The sequence below is a fragment of the Lasiodiplodia theobromae genome, assembly GCF_012971845.1.
Source record: "Lasiodiplodia theobromae strain AM2As chromosome Unknown scaffold_13, whole genome shotgun sequence".
Classification (NCBI taxonomy): domain Eukaryota; kingdom Fungi; phylum Ascomycota; class Dothideomycetes; order Botryosphaeriales; family Botryosphaeriaceae; genus Lasiodiplodia; species Lasiodiplodia theobromae.
The window spans coordinates 649,550-676,632 of NW_023336333.1; the positions used below are offsets into that span (position 1 = coordinate 649,550).

At 55.1% G+C, this 27,083-nt stretch overlaps 6 protein-coding genes across 6 annotated transcripts; 3 read left to right on the forward strand and 3 right to left on the reverse strand.

Annotated features, from left to right (window-relative positions):
• Positions 1-1,785: 1,785 nt before the first annotated feature.
• LTHEOB_4971 (uncharacterized protein) lies at positions 1,786-6,369 on the reverse strand (the record flags this gene model as incomplete). The annotated part of the gene is made up of 1 exon (XM_035514064.1): positions 1,786-6,369. The coding sequence occupies one exon, from the start codon at positions 6,367-6,369 to the stop codon at positions 1,786-1,788; it is 4,584 nt and encodes a 1,527-aa protein (XP_035374413.1).
• Positions 6,370-7,632: 1,263 nt separating this feature from the next.
• On the reverse strand, positions 7,633-9,184 carry LTHEOB_4972 (uncharacterized protein; the record flags this gene model as incomplete). The annotated part of the gene is made up of 3 exons (XM_035514065.1): positions 7,633-7,775; positions 7,825-8,239; positions 8,297-9,184. 3 exons carry the CDS (start codon positions 9,182-9,184, stop codon positions 7,633-7,635), a joined length of 1,446 nt encoding a protein of 481 aa, XP_035374414.1.
• Positions 9,185-10,458: 1,274 nt separating this feature from the next.
• Positions 10,459-13,752, reverse strand: LTHEOB_4973 (PAS domain-containing protein; the record flags this gene model as incomplete). The annotated part of the gene is made up of 4 exons (XM_035514066.1): positions 10,459-10,737; positions 10,786-12,167; positions 12,226-12,762; positions 12,816-13,752. 4 exons carry the CDS (start codon positions 13,750-13,752, stop codon positions 10,459-10,461), a joined length of 3,135 nt encoding a protein of 1,044 aa, XP_035374415.1.
• A 1,751-nt stretch (positions 13,753-15,503) lies between these two features.
• Positions 15,504-16,833, forward strand: LTHEOB_4974 (Ribosomal protein S2; the record flags this gene model as incomplete). The annotated part of the gene is made up of 4 exons (XM_035514067.1): positions 15,504-15,534; positions 15,596-15,844; positions 15,904-16,537; positions 16,596-16,833. The coding sequence occupies 4 exons, from the start codon at positions 15,504-15,506 to the stop codon at positions 16,831-16,833; spliced, it is 1,152 nt and encodes a 383-aa protein (XP_035374416.1).
• Positions 16,834-17,278: 445 nt separating this feature from the next.
• LTHEOB_4975 (Mitochondrial carrier protein) lies at positions 17,279-18,798 on the forward strand (the record flags this gene model as incomplete). The annotated part of the gene is made up of 5 exons (XM_035514068.1): positions 17,279-17,378; positions 17,601-17,612; positions 17,671-17,807; positions 18,035-18,672; positions 18,765-18,798. 5 exons carry the CDS (start codon positions 17,279-17,281, stop codon positions 18,796-18,798), a joined length of 921 nt encoding a protein of 306 aa, XP_035374417.1.
• Positions 18,799-25,476: 6,678 nt separating this feature from the next.
• On the forward strand, positions 25,477-26,878 carry LTHEOB_4976 (uncharacterized protein; the record flags this gene model as incomplete). The annotated part of the gene is made up of 2 exons (XM_035514069.1): positions 25,477-25,550; positions 25,603-26,878. The coding sequence occupies 2 exons, from the start codon at positions 25,477-25,479 to the stop codon at positions 26,876-26,878; spliced, it is 1,350 nt and encodes a 449-aa protein (XP_035374418.1).
• Positions 26,879-27,083: the final 205 nt, after the last annotated feature.

Genomic DNA, 27,083 nt, shown 5'->3' on the forward strand with positions numbered 1-27,083 from the left:
CCTTCTTACTAACAAGCCTCCTCCTCTTCAACCGAACAACCCTGCCGCCACACGTCGTTCTCTCCAGCAAACCCAACACTCCAGCGCACACACCACCTCCACGGCGACGAGGACGTGCGTCGACACCACACCAGAGCTGGTGGCGGTAGCCGTCGTCGTCGTGGTCGTGCTCTGTTCGCCGAAAGCGAGGACCGGGAACCAACGCGCTACGAAGATCCCGATGGCGACCAGTCGGCACAAAAGGGATTGTTCGGCCTCGATGATGTGGTGGTGATCGTCGTTATCGTTGTCGTCCATGCAACTATCCGAATCCAACGATGAATGACAAAATGAAAAAAAGAAAGGAAAGGAAATGAAAACGAAATCCTTGCCTCCCCCCTTCTTACTCTCTTTAGGAAGAAGAAAGATAAGGGAAACAATTTATTTTTTTCTTGGTGAAGTAAAAAATTAAATATCGGAAAGGCGTCTTGAGACAAAAGGCCGGATCCGTTCTCTATTTTCTTTTTTTGAATTTTTCTTTTTTTTGCTTATGCTTTAGGTTTTACCTTCTGCGATCCGGTGTGTCAGGCGCCGTCACCACGTGGAGTGAGACAGTGCGGAGAATCGAAAAAGCTTCCTTGCAGGCCAGTCCATTGAACTGCTTGCTGCTTGTAAAAAAGGATACGAAATCCAATTCACCCAAAGAAACGAAGTGAAAGGAAATAGACAAGCTTCGGCATAGAATCATACAATTGCCGTAAGAGGGAAGATGTGGAGCCTTTAAGAACGAATCACAGCCATCACATGTCCGAGAAAATCCAAAGGCAACACCCTACACCAAAAGAAGTCTTATCTCTACACGTTTTCAGCTCTCCACCCTGCCTAATTCGAAGCGCTACGAATTTTTTATTAATGCAGACTGTTGGGGAAAAGTAAGGTCAATGCTGACGCTCCCATCACCATGCGTCATGCTGTCGCACGGAACCCATCGCCGAAAACGGCTAAGACCTTAAAGGGACAGGGAAAGAAGTGAAACGGACGCGTTTCCGCAGAGAACCTCAAGGAACCCAGTCAGTGGAACGCAGGAAAGGAGTGCGGCCGAGGCTGCACCACTTCGATGCGGCGTCATGAATCCCTATCATAACCCGCTCATAGTAAAATATAAACAATTTTTTTTTACTAATCTGCCGTCATGCTAATCTGCACACCTATAAGGCCTGCCATCTCAAACATACCAAACGTCAAAAGCTACGGGGGGCTTGCCCCTGATTGTCCCGCACACTAGTCCTCCCGTCATCCTTCCCGCGCTCGCAACCAGACATTTCTGCTGCATTCCCCGCGCACGCACAAAAAAGAAAATAACAGCCCCATGCAAAGTCTAGAACATGCCCCACATACCAGACACACCCCCGACTTCCGTCGAATACCCGTCCGGCGCACACTAAACTGAGAAAGGAGGACATGGTCGAGTAGAAGTATAATTAGCACAACCAGCGTGACCCATAAAGCCATGGCAGAGCCGGAAGTGGCAAGTCCCAACTCAAAACGTCTGGAATCAAGGGGCTGCCGTCGATGGCTTCCGGAAGAAGCCGTTCCTACCATGTGAAAATCCCCTCAGCTCTTCCGGAAATGCTCGATTAGGTGGTACTGGATAGCGAAATGGACGACTTCAGAAAACGGATGTAGCCAGCAACATGCGCAATTGTGCAACGTCGCAACAGGAGGGAAGAGTCGTTGAGGGAGCTCGTTCAACAAGTTGACCGGACTTGGCAGGGACGTCGTTCAACGGGAGCTCCATCGTCAAGTCTAGGAAACCGGCGTGGTCATATTGACGTCCGAATCCTGCAGCCATGCTCGGGCTTCCTGTCTCTCAATCTTCTTCTTTGCTCCGATGCTCTTGAAGAACTCTCCGCTGCGGAACCACATGCTTTTGATCCTGTCGAAGAAGCGTTTGGTACGGAATTCAGACTTGGGCATGCCGGTCGCACCATCGTATGTCTGGACACTTCCCCCTGCACCAACCCGAGAGTCCGTCGTGTTACCTGTGGAACTTTCACCCTCGGATGAGGCGCCTGCAGCGCGCTCAGCCGTGCGAGACTCCACGGCCGAATGTGCGCGAGACAGAGTCGCTGGAGGTCCAATCTTCGACCTCAGCTGAGTGAGACGCTTGCGGAAGGTGCCTCCACGCCGGGTTTGCGAGCTATCGTCCGAGAAGAAGCTCCGAACATCGTCAAGGTTGAACCGCGACGGCGGTGTGAGCCCACTCGTAGGATAGCGGTCTCCAGGGTCATGGGCAAATTCGTCCAGAGAGACGCTTGTGCGAATGGTTCCATCGAGTCCCATAGTGAGTCCGAGTTTCCGCGTGACGGAGCCCATGACGCTCGCACAGGGACGGTGACTGCCTTTGCGGCTGTGCTTGAAAGTGTCATGAGTCTCAGTGCTCTCCGGGGTGATGTTCTGCCTTTCCCCAGAACCCTTTCTACCTTGGCCGTCTGTAGCCGTCGAGTACTCAGAAGAAGCTGGAGAGTGCACCCTCAATTTCGAAGGGCGAGATGCAGTTGAGCGGGCCCGTACGTGAGCCTTCACTGGAAATGTAATATCGATCCCCGTGGTGCTCTCGTTCCAAGGGAACTTCATGCTTATGTCCCATGGCTTTGCTTCTTCAGGCGCTGCCGGAGGACTCTGCACATCAGAAGTAGCGCTAGTCGTTGACTTTTGACGAATATGAGCGGGTACCGGGGCCTCAAGCTCCGCCAAGGAAGGCTGGCTGATCTTGAGATCATCCGCTGTTGAGACAGAATCTTTCCTTTCCCTTGCGCTTTTGAACGATTTGTTGCTGCTGTCGCTATCCTTGACCTCCTCCACCCGTGGTCCCGGGATGTTCTTGTCATTTTGATTGCCCTTGGTTCTTTGCGTGAGTTCTTCATAGACGTCATCATCGACAAGCACCAACGTTGTCCTGCCGGGCATCGCTCTCAAACGGCAACATGATCTCATGTTGTTCAAAAGGCCGGGTCGGTCTCCCAAGTGGCGGATTTCATCGACGTCCGACTTGAGTTCCGGATCTTCGATGATTTTCTCGATATCTTGGCCGTCCTGTATCGCTTCGTTCACTGCTTCAGAGCTGCTATATCTCCTGAGGGATGGAAGTAGTTCGGAGAGGCGCTGGGTCAAGCCAGCTACCGACGGAATCTGCAGCTTTTCCACCTCGGTGACGAATTCTTCAGGTGAGTAAGGTCTAGTCTTGGACACAGTGGATGGCTTCGAGGTTATTGACATTGCGTCCGACCGGGCCGGCTCAACGATGATAGGTGGATTGACCTCGGGCTTGCCGTCTTCCACTTCATCCTTTACTTCAACGGGCTCCTGATCCACGGTTTCCGGGGTCTTTGGGCGAAAGTCAGGACGGTGGCCAGTCTCATCCAGACTGGCAAAGAAACTCCGGTACTTCTCCCTGATGGGCCCAAGAGACACTTCCGTGTCAAGAAAATCAGGCTTGATTTCGACAGGAGCTCCATCCAAAGATAGCGTAGACCGATCGCCAAACGCATCATGCAGCTTTTCGACCAAGTCCATCTGGCTGAAATGCATAGAAGGGATCAAACGGGTATCCGCAAGCGTCCCACGCTTTGGCGACTTGAAGACAGAAGTATTCGATGCTCTCACAGATGACGCTCGAGCTACGAAGAACGAGTCAAGGGAAGTGCCTTGCGCAGAAGCAACGGAACCTCGAGCCACGGGAATCTTGAAGCTCGCCGATGTCCTTCTATCAAGATCTGATGAGCTCGTGTCTTCGTCAACAACACGCGAGAGAGGGAATTTGAAGTTAGTGGAGATCCTGTTCGAGGATACTCGTGTAGAGGGCCGTTTGCTAAGGTCCGAGCAACTTTCTTCGCAGGATTCTTCCTTCACATCGGACAACTGGCTCGGGTACCTCGGAGGATTGGATAGTCTCAGGTCCTGTGCAATGGTATTGCTGGCTAAAGAACTTGAATTGCGTGGAGGATGCTCCTCGTTCGGCTCGAACGACTGCATGGACGTCTTCCTCACGGGCCAGACCAAGTGCGTAGTTGTGTTGGCGCTCTCGCGTGAGCTGTAGGATCGGGCTGGAACGGAGTGTGTGCTTGTTGACTGGACAGTTGCGCTTCCCGGGGTAGACTCGTCTGTCGTAAAGGTGATAGGTGTAGCTAACGGCGTCTCAAACACCGGAGCCAGCTCTTCCTGCTGAGGCTTGAGCTGAATAGGCGTCGTCACTTCGAGAGGGTCCTTCTGAACGCAGAGGTGCGAGTTGTTTGCCGACGGAAGAAGAGACAGGTCAGTAGCTTCTTCAGGAAGCCCGAGAGGACTTGGCCCAGGTGAATGGGTACCAAGGTTTGGAGCGGAGATCCTCGCCTTGACGTCCACGGCTGATTGCTTCGGTGTCAAAAACATGGACTTGGCCCTTGCTGACACAGCTGCAGGACTAAGGCTTTTCAACAGCGAACTGGGTGCTACAGGGGACTTCTCTGTTGATTTTGGCGTCTCCTGTGAAGACTCGCTTGGGATCTCCAATTTCACCTGTGGTTCCGTATCTACCGCATCTTCGATCGAGAGAGTGTCCGTGGATTCGACAGAGTCTTGTGCCACCGAAATCGAAAATCGAGCTGCTAAGCTGACCTTTGACTCCCGTACTGATTCTTCGACGCCCGTCTTCAAGTCACTCATTGGGAACGCGTCTTCTTGCTCATCATTCGCCAATTCAATGTCTTCTTGCTCCTCTTGAGCAGTAGACATTGAATCTGCAGATGTAGACGATTTGCTCCGCGCTGGACTTGGTGGAGGACTTGGAGAATGATTCGTCCTCGTTTCAACCTTGGAATCCATTTCCATGGGAATTTTGACATCCAAAGTCAGAGTTGTAGTGGTCTCATTAGCCGTAGATGAGGGTTCAATGACTGAAAGGATCATCTCTCGGGTGATCCTCCTGGGAATCGGAGAAGGCACCGGCAGCTCCACAGGTTCTGGCTTGGGAGGCTCAACAGGCGAGCCTTCTAGTTCGGCGACATCCGGAAGAAGATCAGGGCTAGGGGTATGTGGACTGTAAATCATTTGTGGGGGCTGGCCAGCGTCCTCGTCTTCTCCAAGAATAGACTTCATGTGGTTCACAAAACCACCTGGAGCAACCATGGCGGTCTCAGCGACCGGTGGCTCTTTCTGAATGCTCTCAAAATGCTCACTGTAGTCGTAGTACTCTAGGGCTTGATCAGTCTCGTCATCACCGGTACCGCTGAGAGTATCTGCCCCAGCAAGAGGTGAAGCAGCCTGTTGGATCATGACCTCAGCAGAGTGACTGACTCTGGGGGTCTGAGGTCCCAAGGAAGGTGGTCCAGACGAAAGAGCATCAGAGTCAGTACCGTTTGTCAGCGAAGTGATGGACCTTCTTGCGGTGGGTCTTAGCATCGGGGTGGACCCATTCGGACCCATCGGACGACGCAATGCCACTTCAGACGCCGTGTAAGGGCCGTGCGAGAAAGCCGGCGTCGATCTATTGAGCTGGCTGTAATAGAGAATCTGCTCCATCTCATGGGGAGGCAAAGGCGAGACCGGCGATGTTGAGCTCTGAGCAGACTTGTGGAAAGCCGGCGGAAAAGGTGCAGAAGTCATCTCGTACGGCAGCAACGGCGAGACAGGCGATGTTCTGATTCTCGTCAAAGATGACTGGCCCTGGTACCGCCTCGGCGGACCGCTGGTGACATCGCTCATCGCGGGAGAAGGAGAACGATAGCCCGGACGCTTGAGGCGAGTGGGGTACCGATAGGGGGAGCGTGGCCTCTGGACAGGCTCGGGGTGCCTGAGGCTGGCAAACGATCGCGGCGCGGACAACTTCTGCGGGGGGACATAGTGGTTTGTCAAGGAGTACGACCGCCCTTCTTTGGAGAGGCGCGCCGGAGGAACCAGAGGGGATGTGCCTGGCAGGTTCATCATGGTGGGCGATACCGTATCTGGCAGGAACTGAGGAACATTAAGGCTGTTTGTAATGGACTTGTGAGGGACGGAAGAAGTCGAAGGGCGAGATCGATGCTTGCTGGAAATGCCGTTCGTAGTTTGCGTCTGGTTGGAGCCGAGAGAAACACGTGAGGTGTGGTTGTTGTTGCTGCGGCGGCGATGGGCTGGTCGAGACACCTGTGACGCCCTTGCAGGCTTCCCAAAGGACGAGCCGCTCGGAATTCCGCTAGACACGCCGCCAATGTCTCCGAGCTCGGTCGAGGTTCGAAGCATGTTCATGACACCGGTCGAGAGCAAGTCGGACTGTGGCTGAGTCGATCTCCGCGTACCTCTCGAGCCTGACGACATGTTAGAGGCACGGCTCAGCCGGCCGCTGATGTTAGGGTCCAGCTCCGTGAGTGGCATTGTGGCCAACTGATCGGAGGTATCCAAACCGAGGCCAAAGCCGCCCCGACAAAATACGTGATGGAAGTGAGCGAAAGAAGAGGGGTGAGGTGAAAGGAAGACGGCGGAAATCAAGCAAGACGCAAGAGCTCTACCACGGTTTGCAGAGCGTGGAAAGAGCAAGCGCGATGCGTGGCATTTGTCACGTTGCCTGTCGGCAGCGACGAGCGCAAGGCAATCGCATAAAGGTAAACTATGAAAGCAAGAAGGACGGCGGTGGTGCAAAGATCGACAGAATAATTCTGCCGCGATCCCGAACAAGGAAGGCTCAGCATGTAGCGAACAAGGTAGGAAGGGACGGCAACGACCCCTCCGCTGCGCAGATAGCACCATCACTTTCTGGACGGCCAAAGTGCTTGAAACTACAAAACCCATTTTTTGATGCATTCGGACCTACAATGTGTCCCAGCCCATTGCGGACCTATGCTGATACAATGCTCTTTCGAACTGCGTGCTCTTCCGATGCTATGCATGTTTCTGAACAAAGACCCGAAAAGGAGGCAACCAGAAGCACTCAGACACCCTTTCTAGGAAACTTACTATGCAAGCCAAAGAATTAAAAGATTCCAAAGATGATCGTCTGCGAAAATATGTTCATAGACATTCGTTACCGGTACGGTTTCGAAACGCTGACAATGAGAACAATGGGCACCAGTGTGGAAGCCCAGTATGAGAAGGGGTATCGAAATAAAAACAATGAAGAAAAAATAAATGAACGCCTCCATGGTGTGTGAATGCTGTGCACGCATTATTCTGCTTCGGACTCCAACGTCGGCCCGAGTTTGTTTGCCGAGTGTTTTCGGCGGAAAATGTTACGAAGACCCGCCAGACTCGACCTTCGCTTAATGCCAGAGCCAGTGCTGTAATTAGAGGCAGAAGTGCTGGGGCGTGTGACAGCCGTACTCGGCCGTGAGTCATTCGTGTTGAGGGTATTTGTTTTAGAGAGTGTGCTTCCGGTAATGCCAGATCTAATGGACAGTGCAGGCGTAGTCGGTGAAGAGGGTGGGAAGAGCCCGAACTTGTGTCCGGAAGGATTGCGCTGACCAGTTCCCGGCCTAGACGATGCGTCTTTTCCAGGAGTGGGGGAAATGGTCGCCTTCCTCTCGTTATCAGAGGATCTTGAGGATGGCGTGCCAGAAGAGTATGCTGAATCTACCATAGGTGAACTTGGCTTCTCTCGGCTACCGCGGATCGACAGTCGCTTACGAAGATTGCTGGGAGTCTTCACAGACGACGTGTTGTGAGGCCGGGCAGGAACAGATGCGGGTGCAGGAGCTGGGCGGTGGGATTCGGACTGTGCAGGTGTACGCGCAGGTGAGCGAGCAGGTGAACGGGCGGGTGATCGGGCAGGCGAGCGAGCAGGCGATCTGGAGTTGGGCGTGGTCGCCCTGGAACCGTCCGGCGTGGTTCCTCTACTTGCCCATTCAGGCGGAATCGGCGTCTCCAGCCGCGGCTCCGGGGTCCTAGGCTGTCTCCTCCTCTCCTTCTGCTGGACGGTGGGGCTCAGCATGGAATTACTCGATTCCGCTGGGCTCCGCGGTGGCGGCCTGGGATGCTCAAATCTCTGCTCTAAAGGAACAGTGTGATGCTTCTGCGGAGGCCGGGACTGTGACCTGTGGAGAGCCCCGGCGACCGCAGGACTCAGTGAGTCTGGGGCGCGAGGCAGAGGCTTGTCGCCTGGCAAGGGCGTGCCTCGAGGCGACGCCCAAGCAGAATCCGGCGGACTGGCCAGCCGCGGTCTCGAGCTCTGTCTTGAGACAGACCGCGGCGTCGACCTCGAGGTTGATCGCGAGCCAGGCCGTGAATCAGCATCTGGTGTCCGATGTGCAATCTGAAGATCCCAATTAGTCAACAGGTGCATAACCGTCTCTGGCTCACCGCGACTTACGATACTTCTCCTACTTGCAACGCCCGCCCTCTTCGTCATCTCATTAAGAATGCTGCCCAGCTGCACCAGAGCGACCCCGAGTTCGCTTCCTTTCGTCTGCAGGATCCTCAAACATTCGAGCCAACCTTCCGAGTTTCCACACATGGCCATGTATATGTCCATCAGTTCTTCATCACCTTCCGTCCAGTGGGCGCCAATGCGAACCAAGTAGCGCGAAAGCTCTTCCGTCGCCTCCATACCCTTCTCCACGTCGACCAGAGAATCGTTCATGGCGCGAGCGGTGCGCTCGACGATTTTCTCGATTTTCTCGTTGCCCTCGATGATCGAGGTGCGAAACTGCCTGTCGTCCAGCATCATGTCGAAGATGTTGACGTGCTCCAGCGGCAGCTTGAGATGATTGATGCGCTCCTGAATGTCGGCCAGAGCGAGGTCGAAGTCCTCGGTCGTCTTCTCCAGGAACTGGTCGACCTCCTGCACGTGCGTCTTGAGGATGCGCGACACCTCCTCGTCGCTCTTGGCCAGCTGCTGGTTGAGCAGGTGCACGCCGAACGAGATCTGGGCGACCAGCTTCCATAGCGGGTGGTACTTGGCGCTGGGCTTCTTCCTCCACTGGGCGTTGTACGACTCGTTGTAGTCGTCCTCCTCCAGCATGCGCTGGCGGCGGGCTTTCGCGCCGCCGGCCCGTTTGGGCTTGACCTTCTCCTGCTCAGCCTCCTCGGCCTCTATGATCGACTCTTCGAAGGCGCCCTGCATGCAGGCAATGGGGTGGACCGGGGCGCGGTCGAGGGCGTGCGCGTCGTCGGACTCGTCGTCGCCTTCATGGCCCAGAGTCGAGGCGTCTTCGTCTTCCCACGGCCGGCGCGGCGCTTGGGCTGGGGAGGGAGCCATGGCGAAACAGGCCTCGGTTCAGGAATGCTCGGGGTGTGGGAGATGGGGTCTTGGGGAGAGCGGGACTCAATGCTGCGGGCGCGCGAGGCGCATTCGAAGCACGGCTTATGTCACGGTGGAGCTGCAGGCGTGCGGATTGGTGAAACAGCGTAGCGTAATGGGCCAGCGATCCAGGGTGTGCTACCACGCGGTTGCAACCTCGCCGACTCGGAGACGAGCAGCGCGGATCAGGCACAAAAGGGGAGCGCGCGCTGGATGGGCATGCTGGCGGTCGCGGGACGGAGGGGCAGGCGGAGGCGAAGCTGGGATGTTGGATGCGCGCGGGAAGACGACGGCATGCGCGCGCTGACTGCAGCTCGCGCTCTCGTGAGTCGTCTTAGAGGGCGGTGGATGGGTCGTGCTTCCTACGGGCGGCGGCAGCGCGGTGGCCTGCCTGCCGTCGGAAGCGGGCGACGGTACGCAGTGACCAGGGGCTTCTATCTTGGGCCGCGCCCACCGCCAGCAGAAGCTCTCGCAGCCGTTTCAGACTCGGCCCCCGCCGTCACGCTGATCGACAGGCGACCAACAGCTTATGGACATCCCGCCTGCGCCCCTGCGGTCAACGGACCTCCGCAAGTCCGTTGCGTTGTGCGGCTCTCATGATAGGTGTTGCTCAATGGCCATCCGCTGGCCAGCCCGCAGACACGTAGCGAGCGAGCGCAAGCCCGCGCCGTGTGAAACACGAAACAAATATATCTGCATCCACCCCGTGCAAATAGAGTTAAGAGCTGCCCCGCGTTGCATGGAAAACCCTTTTGCTTCATTTCTGCCGAGTCTCAGAGTCGTGCAAAGCATGTCGCAGAAAAACCCCACCATCGCCGTCAGAGCCTGTCCGCCAGCCGCCCGCCCCAAACCGTGTGTACGTTTCAAATGACCTTTTGCCCCCCTTCGCCCCGCTGAAGATAAATCGTTTCCTTTTCCCACCCCAACAAACAAACGTCCTTTCCGCTGCAAGCAACGCCTCGCCAACCAAAATCAAGTCGCCCGCTCTGCCCGCAAAAACTATGTATAGCGAAGTATGATTCAGCGTCGTTGCATGTCCCTTCTAAAACATGGGTATCGAGGAGACCGCGCAAAGGCCTCATTAGACACAAGATCGTAAACAAGACAAGACCGAAAGGAGAGACGGTGGTGCAATTATGTCGCAGAAGGGCACATCGAGTCCTGCGCGATGGTCGTAAATCATAGGAAACAAAGGAAAAGTGAGCCCTGGTGGCGAGAATCGACGACGGTGCTCAGTCGGGCTCATCGGCAGCCTCGTCGATTTTCGGGGGTATGCTAGCTCCCGCAGCCGCAGGACCGAGGCCTTGCGAAGCCGCGGAATCCGTTTTGGGTACTTTGGAGGGGTTGGCGTCGGGCGTGCTTGAATGCTGGTCGATCGTACTCGTGCCACCTTCGTTGTTGTTGACCGTCTGCGAGTGGGCAAGCGGTGACGCGCTGGTCTTGCTAGCCTTGTCACTGCCCGCTGAGTGCACCGAATGCTGGGACGTTGTTCGCGGCGAGACGCGGCCGTTCTGTCTACGTCAGTGGGCATGCGGCAGAGGATGAACGTGTTGACTCACCTGCTTGGCCCATCGAAGGCCGCAGCTGTTACAAAGATCCCTGTTGCCGCTAGGCCCTCTCCGCCATTCCGGCGTCACTCTCGTGTGGCAATTGGCACAATCCTTCTGCATCTGACCCGCTCCCTTTCTCCTCTTTCTCTTCTTCTTGGCAGCTAGGAGGCTTTGAACCTCTTCTGCCAACAGCCGGTTCCGCTTTTCCATTTGCCGTAACTCATATTGCCAGCTCGTACTTCTCGTCGTCTTCAGTTCTTCGAAAACGTTGTCTTCAGACGCCAAGCTTGCATCTTGATGACCAAGCTTCAGACCGTGCTGGCCGGCCATAGTGAGAGCAGAGCCGTCCGTGCTGATAAACTGGCTGGGCGGCAGACCGTGGGCCAAGCTGCCGGGCGTCTGCACAGATCCGGTACCCTGTGTGTTGTGCGTGGGAGTTGACCCAGTTGTGGTCGCTATCGAGCTTCCAGAATCGTGTTTGGGATAGATGTTTGGTCGGTTGTTTGCATTGGCTGAGCCGCGAGAGAACTTCAGTAATCTGGTCTGAGCTATTACGAATGTTGGTTTTTGGCCTTCGACAGCATCTCCAGGATAGATGGTGGTGAACGCCTGGAGGACTTGTCCTCGTTTGTTCATCATCTCATGCTTAACTGAAGCCTTCTTGCCGGTGCGGGCTATCTCCAAAATCCGGTAGAACTCTTGCCTGGACTCCTGCCTCATGAGTGCCTGAATGCTTGTACCGACTAGATCATCGGGTTGACGATCCAGAAGCGACCTAACGTGGGATGACACGAACAAGAACATTCCCGACGTGGACATCTTGGTCCAAAGTTCATTGTCTCCGATACCACCATTTGATTCGATGTCATGCTTGCTCAGCGCATATACCGGTCTCTCCCGACCTACGAGTATGATGCATTTACGTCCCTTGCCCTGTTCTGTGTGGAGGGAGCCGTGGCCTTCGAACCACATATAACCGCTATGCTTGCGTCTGATGCGGAAGACCACATTGACCGAAGATCCAGATGACGTATCCTTCAGTTCTCTTGTAACCGGTACGATATCGGACGGATGGCACACAGAAGACAATGCCGTGCCGACAAGCTCGGAAGCCTCGTATTCCAGGACTCGTGCAGCAGATGGGGAGAGATAAAGGAAAAGTCCCTTGAGCGAAAGGACATGAATGACGTCGTCGGTGTTTTCCAGTAGAGCCTTGTCCCACAGACGCTTTGAGGCCTCGTTTTCTCCGTTGACGAGGGTGTCAAGGAGAGCGGAAACGTCATCGCGCGGAATCGTCTGACCCATCTCCATTGAGGAACCCGTTTCGGGCGTGTTGAAGACATACCTCGGCATACCAACCGAACGCTGGTAGTTGATGCTGTATGTGCCATCTAAAATATGTTAGCAGGGCGTTTCTAGGAGTTTCGCTCATTAGTCAAGGAAGCTTACCAGGGTTCTTGTTCGTCACTGAATTAGGCTGCTCCACCAAGTCGACCTGGAACCCAACAAAAAACTTGATGATCTCGCTGTCGTCCCACGTAATTGGAATCATGGTCAGCAGATTCATGAAAGGCTGGCCTCCGCGTCGATAGTTGATCAAGCTGATTTGAGCCTCCCTGCGGGTGTTGATCATGTTCTTAAGGTAGAGCACAGAATCGTCATCGACATATTTTCTTTTGCATCCAGCCTCGACCTGTCCGTCCGGGGACTGCAGGAACCGACAATTTCTCCCAAGGATCATGTGCCGCGTATATCCAGTCAATCGTTCGAAATTCTCGGAGCAGTAGACAATGGGGTTGTCGTCTTTTTCTGCGTCGCAAACGACGAAAGCGCAAGACAGGTCGACTGATCCGATGTTGATCTCTGGTTTCGGTCTGGTCGCGACTCGCATGAGAACGCCAAGCATATCGAATCCACTTGAGGAATAGGCGTTTTTGAATTGGGTGTCAATGTGGGGCCTATTTGCCATGGTAGAGGGAAATCCTCCTGCTGGAGCGGTTAGTGGCTTGCAATATTTTGGAGAATTAACGTTGTGTTACCTGGCGGAGTGGTCCACGGCAGTGGTCGTCCCATGGTCCCTCCAGAATGGGCCAAAGGCTGCGATCGCTCGGGTCCACCATAGGGGGTGGAGACGTTAGTGCCCGAGCTTTGGCCTCCAACGGATTGGGTCTGTGGCATGTTGCCATTCGGAGGCCGACTTGAGTTGGCGCTTGGAGTCGTGCTTTGATCCTGGCTATTACGGCGGCGAATGTCCGGCGTCATCCCCGGGGTTTCCGAACCAACATTGATTTCCATACTACCCGGCGGTGCACTCCCCCCAGGGTCCGGCATAGACTGCATGGAATCTGTGAAATCTTGACCGATGGGGGAACCCATCATTGGCGATGCGAACTGCGCCTGGGAGAACATGTTCAGCGGCGTGGTATCTCCTGGGTTCATCATGCCAAGCGACGGGTCTGTCATGTCCATGCTCATAGGCAGTCCAGAGGAGACATACGGGCTATTCATGCCCATGTCCAGACCAGAGGTGGCGGCAAGAGGTGATGCGTAGGAGCCAGGCGGAACCATGTTACCGTAGGATTGGGAATTATGCAGTCGCGTATCTATGCCGATGTCGCCTGAGGAGGGTCGCCGGCGCTGGTAGGGGTGGTTGCGACGTGCAAAGGCGTCCCCGACCATGCTGTCCATATTCGGTGCGGCTGTGGCGGGATCAAATTGGAATTGGTCCAACTGACCCGGGGTAGCGCCACTGAACTCCATCATGGACACGCGCCGCATGTCGCCTTCCAGATCTGCGGGCCGGCCGGAGCTGTAGTGCATGGGGACGCTTTGACGCCGCATGGCCTTGGAGTTCTGGTTGACTATGTCGTCCAGTGACTGGCCACCGACCATATTGGGGTTCATGTCGTCCTGGTTCATCACGCCCATCATGTTGTCCCCGGAGCCGGACTGATCGAGCGGGTAGTACCCGTTCATCGTGACGGAGGAGATTCGAGTCGAAGAGCTGGGATGCGAATGACCGAGGATCGATGGAGATCACCCGCTACTCGTGTGGTTGGCGCGGGCTGCCTGGCGGCATGAATGGTCGGGGAGGCCCAAGAGGGCTCTGAGGGGATCAGTCGTGACGGGCAGGCGATTGCCGGGGCGCATGCGTCGCTGCGAAGGATATTTTGCGTGTCGGCGGGGTGGAGGGTTGCAGAGTTATCTCATCAGCGTGCAGCGCGGAGGTCGGGCGCAGCACGGAGACAGGATCGGTTGGGTGTGGCACGTGCGCGCCGCATCACGTGGAGGGTTGCGGCTTGAACTACCTACTTTCGTCCCATCATCCGAGATGCATACGACTCGAAATCCGCCTTTACAGAATCGCATGTCGATGATCGGGAAATTTCAGGCTCGAGCCCGACGCAGTGCACACCGACATGCCACTGCCGACACCCGACAACCACTCTTTCGGTGTGAAGTTTTCTGGCACGGACTATGACGACATCGCCCGGCGTCTGCGGTCGTACTCGTCACTTCGTGATCGTCATGACCAACCAAGGAACGTGATCAACACCAGTCCGCCAGAACTCGAGGATGCTGTGAGGAGTTGGACCGAGAACAGTACACGTATCCACCACGTGCACAATGTGTCGTGTAAAACTGGATTTACGCCAATTTGTCGAACGTCTATTCGCCGCCAGACCTACATAACCGGGTGGCGCGCTTAGACATCACGAATCGCATGGCTCTAATACTCTGAGCATGAAGCATGTGAAGGTCTAATCGCTGAAATTTACAGCTCGAACACCCGTCATATATGTCTCGAATATCAAATGCCGCAGGGCACTGCTCGAATTTTGCCTAGTAAAATCCTCTGAGGATGGCTCTAGTGCAGAACTTTGTTCCGCCACCCCCTAAATGATTCGAAGACTAGTTTGTTTACTAAAAAGAATTTTCTTCTTACACAGAGCACTGTTAGCCTGCCTAAAATCCGATACAATCAGGCTCTGAGGAGCAAAAGAATTAGAGACCGCTGAAGCTCTAATAATGTAAGATGGTGGTCTTTCAGACGGGCCATATTAGCAGTTCTCAACTAATGTTAACTACGAGTTCGCTGCTACGTACTACTAAGAGTACTAATATTATTTACCGCAGTCTGATACTTTAGAAAATAGATAAATAGCTGCCGGCAATAATGTCGTCAATAGTAAAGTCAAGCGCAGAACTTCTATACCTATTCATGCTAAAAAAAAAATTTTTCAAGTGTGAAGTATCAATTTAGACTCTTCTTCGGTTTGGAGAATTCCCGTCCTAGTCTTTCTGCCGGAGCTGGTGTAGCGCCACCAAAATTGTGCGTTAAAGAGAATTGTAATTAGTGACGAAGGACGGCTTAAGATGGGGCATTATATCATAAGGAAAAGCGCTTGAATAAGATATTCGATCAAGACAGCTGGATAATTATGGAAAGCGACGGCCTTTATAGTTTGTCATACTCCCTTTCAATGGAACAGGTGAAGTGGATCATAGAGCAAGTTTAGCCGCTTGATCCGGCGCGGGTGTTACTCTGAGAATCTATTCCTCTAGGTGCTAAAAATCCCACGGCATAACTATTGAGGAATATAAATCTGTCCATGGGCAGCTTAAATCGTGACGGCCATTCTGAGTAAAGCGTGCACGGGCCATTTCCGTTGCGAAGAGCATTGAACCCGCCTGTGCGAAACACCGCAGAACCCATCACCACCGCAATGATTGTCCGGCGGCTAGCTGCGCGCACAGGTAAGTCGCCCTCTACGGTCCTGTTCAATTGTCGCATATGCACCGCTCACACCACCTCCAGGCCGCAGTGTTTTTGCTCACGCCAACGTAGCAGCGACGCCTGCACGGCAATGGCGTCGCACGTTCGCGTCTGATGTTGACCTCCTCGAGCCCACCGCCGAAAACTCGCTGAAGGAGACGAGCTCCATTGAGATCGCACTCGAAAACTCCACGCCGCAACCCGTGCCCGTCTACAACCCCAATGCCGCACGCGAGGCCGCCCTCACGGATCCCACCGTAGCCGAGAATTGGTATGCCAGGAAGCACCTGGGTACGTTGGACTTTCGTCCCCCTCCCCGCAAAGGCTTAATTGACAATGGATCTATGCAGAACGCGTCATCAAGACCGTTGGCAGTACGCCTGAACCGCACTACCAGCCGCACACGCTACTCACGAACCCGCCCCGGCCGGCGGACGTCACGCTCGAGCTGCTTCTCGCCTCGCAGGCACATCTCGGTCACTCCACGTCTGTCTGGAACCCCGCAAATGCGCGCTACATCTTTGGCGTCAGAGAAGGCATCCACATCATCTCGCTGGATCAGACGGCAGCTCACCTGAGACGAGCTGCCAAGGTGGTGACGGAGGTCTGCAGAAGAGGCGGTATCGTCCTGTTTGTGGGAACAAGAAATGAGCAGGACAGGAGCGTTGTCAAGGCGGCTCAGCTAGCCAAGGGCTGCCATCTCTTCGACCGGTGGGTTCCAGGGAGTATCACAAACGGTCAGCAGATTCTGGGCAGGTGCAAGTTGAAGGTGGTGGATGAGCTCGACCGGGAGCTGCCGGAGTTTGAGAGCCAGCTGGCCGAGCGGCCGGTTCTGAAGCCCGATCTCGTCGTCTGCTTGAACCCGCTCGAGAACTACGTGCTCCTGCAGGAGTGCGGTCAAAACCACATCCCCACGATTGGCATCATCGACACGGACGCAGACCCCACATGGGTCACCTATCCGATCCCCGCGAACGATGACAGGTAAGCTTTCCTGGCTATGGTACAGTCCATGTTCCGAGGCTGACATGCACTTTTCTAGTCTGCGGTGCACCAACGTTATTGCAGGAGTGCTGGGAAGAGCAGGCGAGGAGGGTCAGAGACTCCGGTTAGAAGCGGCCCGCCAAGGCATTGTTACGTACAAGAGCCGGGAGAAGTTCGAGTCACCTGAGGACATTGCACGCGGTGAGGAGAAGAATGGAGGCCTGCTTGAGAAGCCCGTAGTACGCCCGGGAGATCTCTCTTCTCCGGCGGGCCTGAGCGGGCGTGAGGCCATCTAAAATAAAGTCCCTGTATAAAATTGTATTGATAATGAGCTTGGCACATTTGGGCAAGAGCGGGGGCCGGAAAAGACAGGGCGGCAGCTAGAAATCAATGCGGCCCTAGGGTTGACGTGCATGTGAGGGTAACGGCAGATGTGGTGGAGAATTAGGTCCGGCAGCATCAGTCATCGCCGAAGCGCTACAGGGCGGCGGTATTGGCGGGCACCAGCTAGTGCGGGCCAAGCGAGTCAAGCACGCCATCCCAAAACATCAAAACGCCGATCGCGGAAGCTGCACACCGTGCCCCAGGAACCCACTCAAACCTTGATCCTACCACCTCCCGCATAAATCAGCAGCCCTCCACTGGACCACCGAGTGCGGACCCTGAACGCCGCCTTTTTTCCCTCGTGTCCAGCGTTCCGGGACTGCTGTTACTGCGCCGTTTCTGACTCATTCGTACACAATGGGTGTCGAGGCAGAGCTTGAGGAGACTGGCGGTCTCGCCAGGACCGTGAAGGACCTGTTCGCTGGTGCCGCTGGTGGTGTTGCTCAGGTGCTACTTGGTAAGTATATAGTATTGCGCTTCTGGCTTGTCAATCTCTCTGTTTCTCTTCAAGTGTGCCATGCCTTCGGTGCATTTCTTACCTCCGGCGCATTCCTTTTAATATTGTACTCGCGCAATTATCTCGCGCTCTACGAGCCCATTTCCTTCAACTGTTCAAGTTTCTCAGGACTGCTTTGCTTCCATCCTGGCTATGAATTGATGCTAACACATTCGTTTACAGGTCAGCCATTCGGTATGTGGGCCGGCAGAATTTTCTCTGTGCCAGGATGAAAGCTGACATTGTGCACAAGATATTGTCAAGGTTCGTCTGCAGACGACCACGCAATATTCTGGTGCTCTCGACTGCGGTGCCAAGATCTGGAAGAATGAGGGGCCTCTTGCCTTCTACAAGGGTACCCTAACGCCTCTCATTGGTATCGGTGCATGTGTAAGTGAATGTCTCTTTTTCCTTCGTAGTAGCCCAATTACATGAGCTCTCTACGGTCAGCCTGTGGGGGTGATGGGTGGGTTGTTCGGACGGCTTTGTTGGCATTTCTACCATACATTTGACTCCTGATACACGCTTCAACTTCCCTTGCGGTTTTTGCTCTTCTCCATTATTCCCATAAATTCTTTGAAGCTTGCTACGCCAACATCGCTCACGTTTACCCCAAGGTCTCCGTCCAATTCGGCGCCTTCCACTACGCGCGCCGCGCCTTCGAGGCACGGAACGTCGCCAAGGGCGGTCCCCCCGGCTCGCACGACCTGTCCTACGGCCAGTACTACGCAGCCGGCGCCTTCGCCGGTATCGCCAACTCGGTCATCTCGGGTCCGATCGAGCACGTGCGTATCCGGTTGCAGACGCAGCCGCACGGCGCGGCGCGGCTGTACTCGGGTCCGGTCGACTGCGTGCGCAAGCTGGCAGCGCACGAGGGCGTGCTGCGCGGCCTGTACCGCGGCGAGGCCGTCACCATCCTGCGTGAGGCCCAGGCGTACGGCGTGTGGTTCCTGACGTTCGAGTACCTGATGAACCTCGACGCCAAGCGCAACAACATCGAGCGCAAGGACATCTCGACCCCCAAGGTTGCGCTTTACGGCGGTCTGGCTGGCGAGGCGCTGTGGCTCGGCAGCTACCCGTTCGACGTCGTCAAGAGCAAGATGCAGAGCGATGGATTCGGCAAGGAGCAACGCTTCAAGAGCATGACGGATTGCTTCAAGAAGACTTGGGCTCAGGAGGGCATGGGCGGCTTCTGGAAGGGTATCGGCCCCACGCTGTTCAGGGCGATGCCTGTTAGTGCGGGTACTTTTGCTGTGTAAGTCTTCCCCTCCTCGTCGACTTTTATTCTCGCGTCGGGATGAGGAACTCTTTCCCCTTGCTTTTTTTCTGGCTAACGAGCATATGTAGGGTCGAGTTGACGATGCGCCTGCTCAACAACTAGGTGGTATGAACTGTAGTTCGCTCATCTTTTTTTGGTCACATCTGCCGTGATAGAGTAATACCCAAGTTCTTTGCACTGGTTCCAGCTGGACTTTTTTTCTTTCTCTTTTTTCCCATTGTGATGGATTAACCCGTGACCGTTCACTGTTTCACCTTGGCAGCAGACCTCAAAAGTGGTACAAAAACTTTTGCACGGAATGACATTGTGCATTGCGTAATGTAGCCAAAGACAACCATCGACGACCCATGACCATGAAAAGTAGAAACGCCTTGAGCAGGAAGATAGCGAGAATTCCCTATAGCCGCAACACACCATCAACCAACTCCAACCTCGAACCAAGGTTTGCCCAACGCACTCCCACGGATGACCATACACCAATATCTTTTCTGGATGCTGATGGTGTTGTTTTCGTGTCGGATTCTCGTAACGTGTGTGAGGAAGGCATGTCGAGCAGTGGAGGAACTGTTGAGCGGATGAAGCAGGCATCTCTGCGCGTCTGAGGACTCGGTGCTGATGATGGAGTGGAGTGGTTTCTCTCGGTAGCGAATGCAGTGTTCAAGTGATGGACGTGATCTTGATTGTTGTAAATGAGCTGCGAGAACCATGGTTGCGTCAGTTCAGGTACGTCGGAAGGATGGTTCAGGGAAAAAAAATTCGAACTTACCGTAGGCCAATTTAGTCAAAGAATGAGGTAATGTCGCCAGCTGGTGTTCTTGATAGAGTAGAAATGAGAGTATTTAAAGGGTCAGCCATACGGCTGAGTGAGCGGAGGCCATTCGGTTGATAAGAATATCATCAATGGGTTCTTTCCCTCAGAAATCCTTCGATTACAACCACATATGGTCCTCCACTCACCTGTCTTGTCTTCGCACACCACAGTATTGGGCAGAGTGGAGGATGTTCTCGCTGGCTTGACCGATGATGAGTAAAGACACCCTAAGCAAAGGCTCGCAGCTTCGTCACAAAGCTTCCTTCTGGAAGCACATTTGTCGACAGAAGTGCTTGCAGGTGCGTGCTGAGGTCAAATCGAAAGCCAAAGAGACGAGTATGGAGGCCAAGTGAAAGTTGGGAGGTGAGACTTGTGGATGGCGTAGATAGTGCGGACGGAGATGATGGAGGAGATGGAGGAGATGGCTGAGGAAATCGGACTTAAGTAGGCAAGCAATGCAACTTCCTCACAACTTTTGTCTGTCGAAGTGAGACGCTGGGCTGTGCAGCACTCGTGTTGTGGAAGGTGCATTGCCCTCAAAAGCGAAGGTGCTGCGACAGCGCTGAGCCGGCGGCTGCTACATACAGAAGTGGATGGGTTGCAGGAGTAGGTATGGATCTTTCAGAAGGAAGACCTCCGGCGCTTGAGAAGGTGCAGCGCGGCAGGAGGGCATGGCTGAGATGTTGCCGCTCCATGCGAGGAGGAATGCTCGCGACCGTGAGCAAACCTCTCCCGTTACTTCCCAGATGTCGTACGATATTCAAGTTCCTTGACCTAATAGCTGTGGCACTTGAATATTGCCTTGCCTAGAGGCGACTAGATAGCCAGGGTCTACGGTTCTGTCGATGAGACGGCTGTCTGCGCAGCGCCAAGGTGCCTCCTTCCCTACCTGACTTTCGACAGTTCCGAAGCGCGGTTGCAAAAATTCGCTCAAGTGTTCAAATCGATGGAATGATCAAGCTCAGTCCTGTGGTCGCTTCTGGAATTTTCGTGTCTCTGGATGAGGGAAGTATTTGCAAGTGTATTGCAACGAAGGGGAAAGTATCAACATCGCGAGATCAAGCGCAACAAAAGAGCGCAGTGAGTGACAAAATGTCGCAGATAGTGAGGCTATTTGAGCATGTGAAATATCACCTGTCCTCCGATGATATTTACGATACGCTTAGTGCTAAAAGATACGGTTCCTATAACTCTCAGGACCGTTCCTACTAGCGAGCCGTTGTGATCAAATTACATAGTAGAAAACCACCACTGTAATCATGAAGTTCCCATAATCATTCTATCCCAGTGTCCGGGGTATATTATATGTTAGGAGAGGTACAAGTCTTTAGATGAAAGGAACCTCTTGGGTTGAGCAAGCGCAGGCGGTGGATGAGTGACACGCGGAAATCGACGGAAGCACCAAAGGAGGCGGATATGTAGATATAGAGCTATCTTAAGCTGAATAAGCGAGATGAACACGTGAGTGATGGACTGCGAGGCTATTGTGCGCTTGTGTCTTAAGATACGGTGGTAATATCAGTACGATGATGGCGTGCGATGTACAACCACTACCATTAAATGACCGAGAGTGACAAATCATCTGGCCTGTCAGCTTGGCTGAGGGATTTTAGTTTAGTTGATTGAAAGTGGGCAGGCAAGGAATCACATCCCTTAGCACTGCAACAAGGAAGCTGGACTGTCGATCTGGCGGCGGTTGTTTGGCTCTGAACAGCACTATTATCTGCGCGAACATGCTGTAGCTGCTTCAGCTGTCCCGCTTCAACTCCGGCTAAGGCGGTCTTGAGAGCATACTGGACTGCAAAGTCTAATCTTTGCAACGCATATACCGCGGAGAAATAAACAAGAAAGTAGAATATGACGTCAAGCATAGCCGATAGTGTGCTCCTGAGAGGGAGAGAGATAGAAAGAAATTACAGTGTCACGACATCTTGGAACCGGAAAGTGTGATAATTTCTGTGTCCCAGATCCGGGAGATCTCTGTGACACGTTCCGCAGAGGGATCTTATTCTTGCACAACCCCAGGTTGAATCGGAAAATCTACTAGACTATCGGAAAGGGCTCCGCACGTGAATCATCTCGTGCAGCTCAGACACCAACCCCCGAAAAAAAAAGTTGCTCTGCTTAAGCTTTTCCCTGGAAAAGAAAGGCGGGGTCAGCCAAGCCAACGGATTTCCTGCAAGTGCGCATCACACTCACTCGCATAATGCAAGGAAAAACAGAGGTGGAATGACGGTATAACTCAAAGAAAAATAAAGAGATAAAAGATAGCGGGGAATGAAGCGGGAAAGCGGGTTTCCCACCACCGCTTCGCGGAGTGACTCCCGACCAATGACTAATACCAGGTCCAGCCCACTGGTCACAGCATGGTCAGTCGACAGCTTGATGGCCACCAATCCCTGGAATCGGGATTTAATAATTATCCTTTGGACACGGCAGATCTTTTCGGAGACGTTGGGAGGTGGTGGTGGCGAGTGGACTACTTTTGGTGCCCCTCGGAGTCGCGTGGCGAATATATTCTTGGCTTCTCGCTGCTTAAACGAATATGCATCTCTCTCATTCGCTTGTCTTGATTAGCAGAACGGTGGCTATCTCCGCAGCACGCGGGAAGTGAGCGGGATCTCGGTAGCAGCGGCGGTCCCAAGGTCCAAAATGTGGTGTCGCAGCAGCTTACCTGCAGCAGCGCGCGACCCTGCCTGCCAAGTCCGCGACCAGTGGCATGCACTATACGGGCGGGAGCACATGGGGAAGGGAAACGGACGGGAAGAGATAAGGAGAACAGCGGGTCGTCGAACAGATGTCCGAGAAAGCGGCTCGCTTTCGTTGCCGCACCTACCATCACCCAAACTTGGGTTCTGAAAAGGGCCGGAAAGGGTGCTCGTCGATGCGGCATGTATTTAAAGCTAGCTGCCGTGATTTTCGAGGGTAGAAGTGGTAATAGGTGCTGCACGTTGCAGCGTTCTCGCGGCGTGGGTCTAGCCTAGGGTGGTGGTAGTAGACTTGGCACCAACGCCTTTTGCCACCTCCACCCACCCATGCTTGGCTCTGTTGCAGCGAGTAAAGGTTTGGTTATCTTGAAAGGTTAGACCGACTCGGAGTAGAAGATGGGGAAGCGAAGGCATTTTGGAATTCGGCTCGTCAACGCAGCCACAAAGTCAAATCTTGGGGCAGGAGAGGGTCATCCCGCATTTCCCGTTTCACGCTGGTAGACGTCTAGGTGAAAGCATGGGAAGTACGGGAATATTGTCCTGGAATTAGGCCGAGACAAAAGAAAAGGCAATAGGCGTTACGGTTGCGCTTATACACCTATTGGCTCGGGGGAGGTGAAGTTTCGTAATAAGAATTCGCATCGGCCACCCACGGTGTCGGGCGCGCTGTAGAATGTTCGAGATGTATTGGAAGAAGGGCATGACGGGAGCACGAGGCTCGCGTATCTCGAGATTATGCAGCTGCAGGGTCTCGCGTGATGTTGCTGGTTCTCCTTGTGCCGGTTGCCACAGTGCGACATCGACGATTGCTCCGTTCAGCCGCCGTCCGTGAGTCTTCGTAAAGGGCTAGCTTTCAATTCATCGAATTTTCAACAAGCGCATGGGGGTGCGATGGAAAAGGAGGTGGAACTGGTGGGCCCGGGGGAATGGTTGCAAAAGCAAATCCCCCGCAGGTTCACGCATGCACGATGCGCGGCAGTTGACTGACAGCAGCGGGCCGTTCGTATTTCGATGAGACATGATGAAAGGTGCAACATGTGGCGACACAGGCTCATGTCTGGCTCATGGTGAAGGCGTCGGACAATTTCGAGCAGGTGTTCTCGCAGTGCTTGCTTCTTCCGGGAAAAGAAAGGTGCAGGCAAAAGGAGCAGCTTTTTCCAGGGATCCAAAAAGCGCAGGCAAGGAGATACGACTAGGAGCGAGCAATCCCTGGGTGCCGCGTGTGCGGGCCCCCTTGCTGTGGAGCCCAGAGTTGATGACCAAAGGCTGGGACTGGAGGATCAGCGCCAGCCCGCTGGTTGTCACGTCGGATCACGGCGGATTGGGTAATAGGCGCGGTATTTGAAGACAGAAGCAGGTCGTTTCACCAGCTTCGCGAGGGAGTTAGCACCGGAGCACCGGGACATGGTTTCAGCCGTTGAAAGAGTCGAAAGGGTGACTGAAGTGGACCCAGGGCGCAACCGAGATAGCGTGTGAAGGCGGATGAGCGGGCAGCAAGCGCGGGCCTCGCGCTAGGGCTGATTTACTAGCAACGGCGCTGGCCGCGGTGGTGGTTAACAGGGTGGTAGAGTGACGGAAGAGGTTGTGACGGCAAGGCGAAGATGCTGTCGTTGCAGGGCAATCTAAAGGCTGACCCGACAGACAGGTCCGGCATGGGCGGGCGCATCGGCATGGCGCGCACGGGTACCTTCGGTGTTTTTGGGGATGCGAATTGTGGTGTTTCGACGATCGGGGAGAGGGCGGAGATCGAGTTCGAGGCGATGGCTGTGCTCGACGGCGCGCTCTTAGCGGCCGCGGATGGCCTCAGCACCACATTAGTGAGCGACGGCGGCTGGCCGGGGCTCAGCAGCAGGCGGAGGTACGTCACAGCGACGCACCAGCCACGTGAGAATGAGCTGCAGGGCATTATTCAAATACCTGACGCGCCACGGGATCGCGCGTTGGCAGGAGGCGGCAGCAGCGCAGGGGACTGGTCAGGACGAGTGACGTTCGCCTGGATTCACATGCGCGCGCGAGCTTATTCGAGCCTGTTGTCGTTCGCTGCCCCGCCCTCGGCGGTCCAGGCCCGGGAGGCTGGTTGCAGAGCCTCAGCAACAAGGTCCTAGCAGAAAGGGGCCCAGAAATGACAGAATAGGCGCGTACCACGACCCATGTGGCCGAGCCGGCGATGCGCAGGGCAAATCGGAGGGTGGATGTGCTTGCGGATGGTGGCCCAGATCGCGATCGCAGGGCAGATAGAGTTCTCGCGTATCTCGTGCCTCGCTGATCGACAATTTACGCCCTCCAAGCCAATGGCCGCGCTTCCTACGCTATTACCGTGTCGCCTGTGCCTGGCGCCGACGCCCGCGCTGCTGGGACGCGAGGGCGTTGCGAGGGCAGCTCGCCGCGCCGCACCTGGCTCCGGCCGCACACCCTTGGAGGGCCCTCGCCGCAGGGCCTGTCTCGTCGCCCTCCACCGTGGCAGTTGGGGACCCGCAGCATGCAGGCTGCTGCGAATGGCGGGCTGCCACTACCGCTGCTTGGCTCGCCGCATGACGCAGCGGGAGGTGGTGAATCGAGAACCCATGGCCGCACGGGCACAGATCTTAGCGCGGGAGGGCGGCCTCGATCGCGCGGCTGGCGCAAGGGCAGCCGAGGGAGTTTGGCCCGTCGCAGCACCCTCCACGCGCGCTTCCCGTCCGACGTTGGTGGCTAGCGCTGCCACAGCCTGCCAATCCCCTCGACCTGCTCTGCCGACTCTCAGCTCCCGCCTAGCCGGCCGCCCCGCGTTGCCACGCCCAGCGCTCGTTGCCCAGCGCAGCGCAGCGCAGCAGCTCCGCACGCACCCACTGCGCCCAAGCTCCTCCCGCCGGACAGCGCCACTCACTTAACTCCGCCCGTCCCGATTGCGAGCGTCTCCGCGCCCATCGTACAAGAGAGTGTGCAGCGCTCGATCGCTGCCCCCCAGGCCTGAACTATTGCCTGCTCCCATCGAATTTCCAGAATCGCACTGGCTCAGTCCTCATCCAATTATTAAGAGGCCTGCCCCGACCACCCCCCGATACGTACCTCAGACCACTATTTGCTTTTTGTCGCCTTTGATTCCGCCCGGCCCAGCTCCCACACCTTAACTGGGCTGTCGCCCCCGCTCCCCTACTAATTCCACACGACCTTTCCTCCGCGTGGGAGCACCTGGGTTCGATACTAGTCGTTCCTTGACGCTCAATATCATCTCGACTGCTTCACCTCCCGCCCACTTTTGGCACCATCACTACACGCACCATGCCGCCCGTCCGTACCATGTCCACGGCGAAGCCCGTGAAGACGGAGCGCACGCACGAGGAAAACCAAGAGAGGTCAGTTGCCACAGTCTGCGCCTCTGCTTTCCCGACTGCTGACGCCGAGCAGAGCATACATTGCTGCTTCGAGGCGAAGCGACCGCAGTCTGGAGGCTCGTATCGAGTCTGCCCGGAGGGCCTCAGAGATCCACAAGAAGCGCACCGGCCGCGCACTACGTGTCACCGAGCAAGATGTTGTCAACGAGGAGATGTATGAGGAGGAGGACGACGACCTGCCGGCACAGTACCGCAGGCTCACTGCCCACCTGCAGACCAATTCGGCCGACTTCAACCGTAAGCTGCATGCATATCTTGCAACCCACCAAGCAGGCCGCCAGGCCTTGTTCGACCAAACTTTCATGGGTGGGTTTGGTCACACGTACCCGAATGCGCCCCATTTTGCACCGCAGATGATGATGCACCAACCACCCTACCAGCAGCAGATGCTGCCTCCGCAGATGATCCACCGGTCACCCCAGTCATTCCGTCAGGCCCCGTACCCATCTCCCCAGCAGCAGCAGAAGTCTCTTCCGCACCAAAGGTCGCAGTCGTTCGCCGCACCACAAGACTTTCACTACCCGCAGTCTGCCGGCCCTGCCGCTTCGAGTCGAGCTGATTCGCTCAAGCCCGAGGACCAGCAGCAGCGACGCATGTCCATGCCAGCACAGCCTGTCCGCGATCTCTCTCTATCACCGACGGCGACCAGGCCACCGAACCCCCATGTGACGGACGGATCGAGAGACTCATCTGCGTCGTCTCCAACGGGTTATGACAGCGTCCAGTCGCCATACACAACGGCAACAACAACGCCGCAGTCGGCGCACACGCCCTTCACTTTCAACCCGAACTTTACCTTCAACCACTTCGATTCTAGCGCCGCCAACATGAACTACAGCCCTTTTTCCATGGCCCTGCCAACAGAGACGCAGCAGATGCTCGGTCCTTCGTTGGACCCGAACGATCCCCAGACTGCTATGTTTATGGCCAACAGCGAGATGGTTCCGCAGCCCTTCTATAGCTACAATCCTAACTTGTCTACGAAGTCTCGGATCCAGCAAACGAGTCAGGGCATGAATCAGACACTTGCTCCCTCGAGCGCACCATTACTAGACATCAATCCTCAAAACTTGAGCTACAGCAACACTGCAATTTCCTATCCGACAGCCTCCGAGGGGGCGTTTAACCCATCTTTTGGATTCGACGCAAGTTTCCAGGACCCGATTAAGCCAGCCAGCATGTCTCGGCAGGGCAGCCAGCAGGGCAGCTCTGGGCTCATCACGCCTGGTAACGAATGGTCCAAGTTCATCGACGGTACCCTTTTTGAAGAGATGCCAGCATCTCAATAATGTTGCTCTCCGTATAATACTCTTTTTTTTTGCGATTTTTTGAGAAGGTTTTATTGGATTTGGCATTTACCCCCGTCGCAATGTCGACCCAGGAGTTCTGGCGAAAGGACCAACTTTGTCATTGACCAACGAGAGACGGTTTACGGACGACGCGCTTCTGTTCATTGAGTATGATTTCGCCTCAGGCTCCGGGGTTTGGGATAAC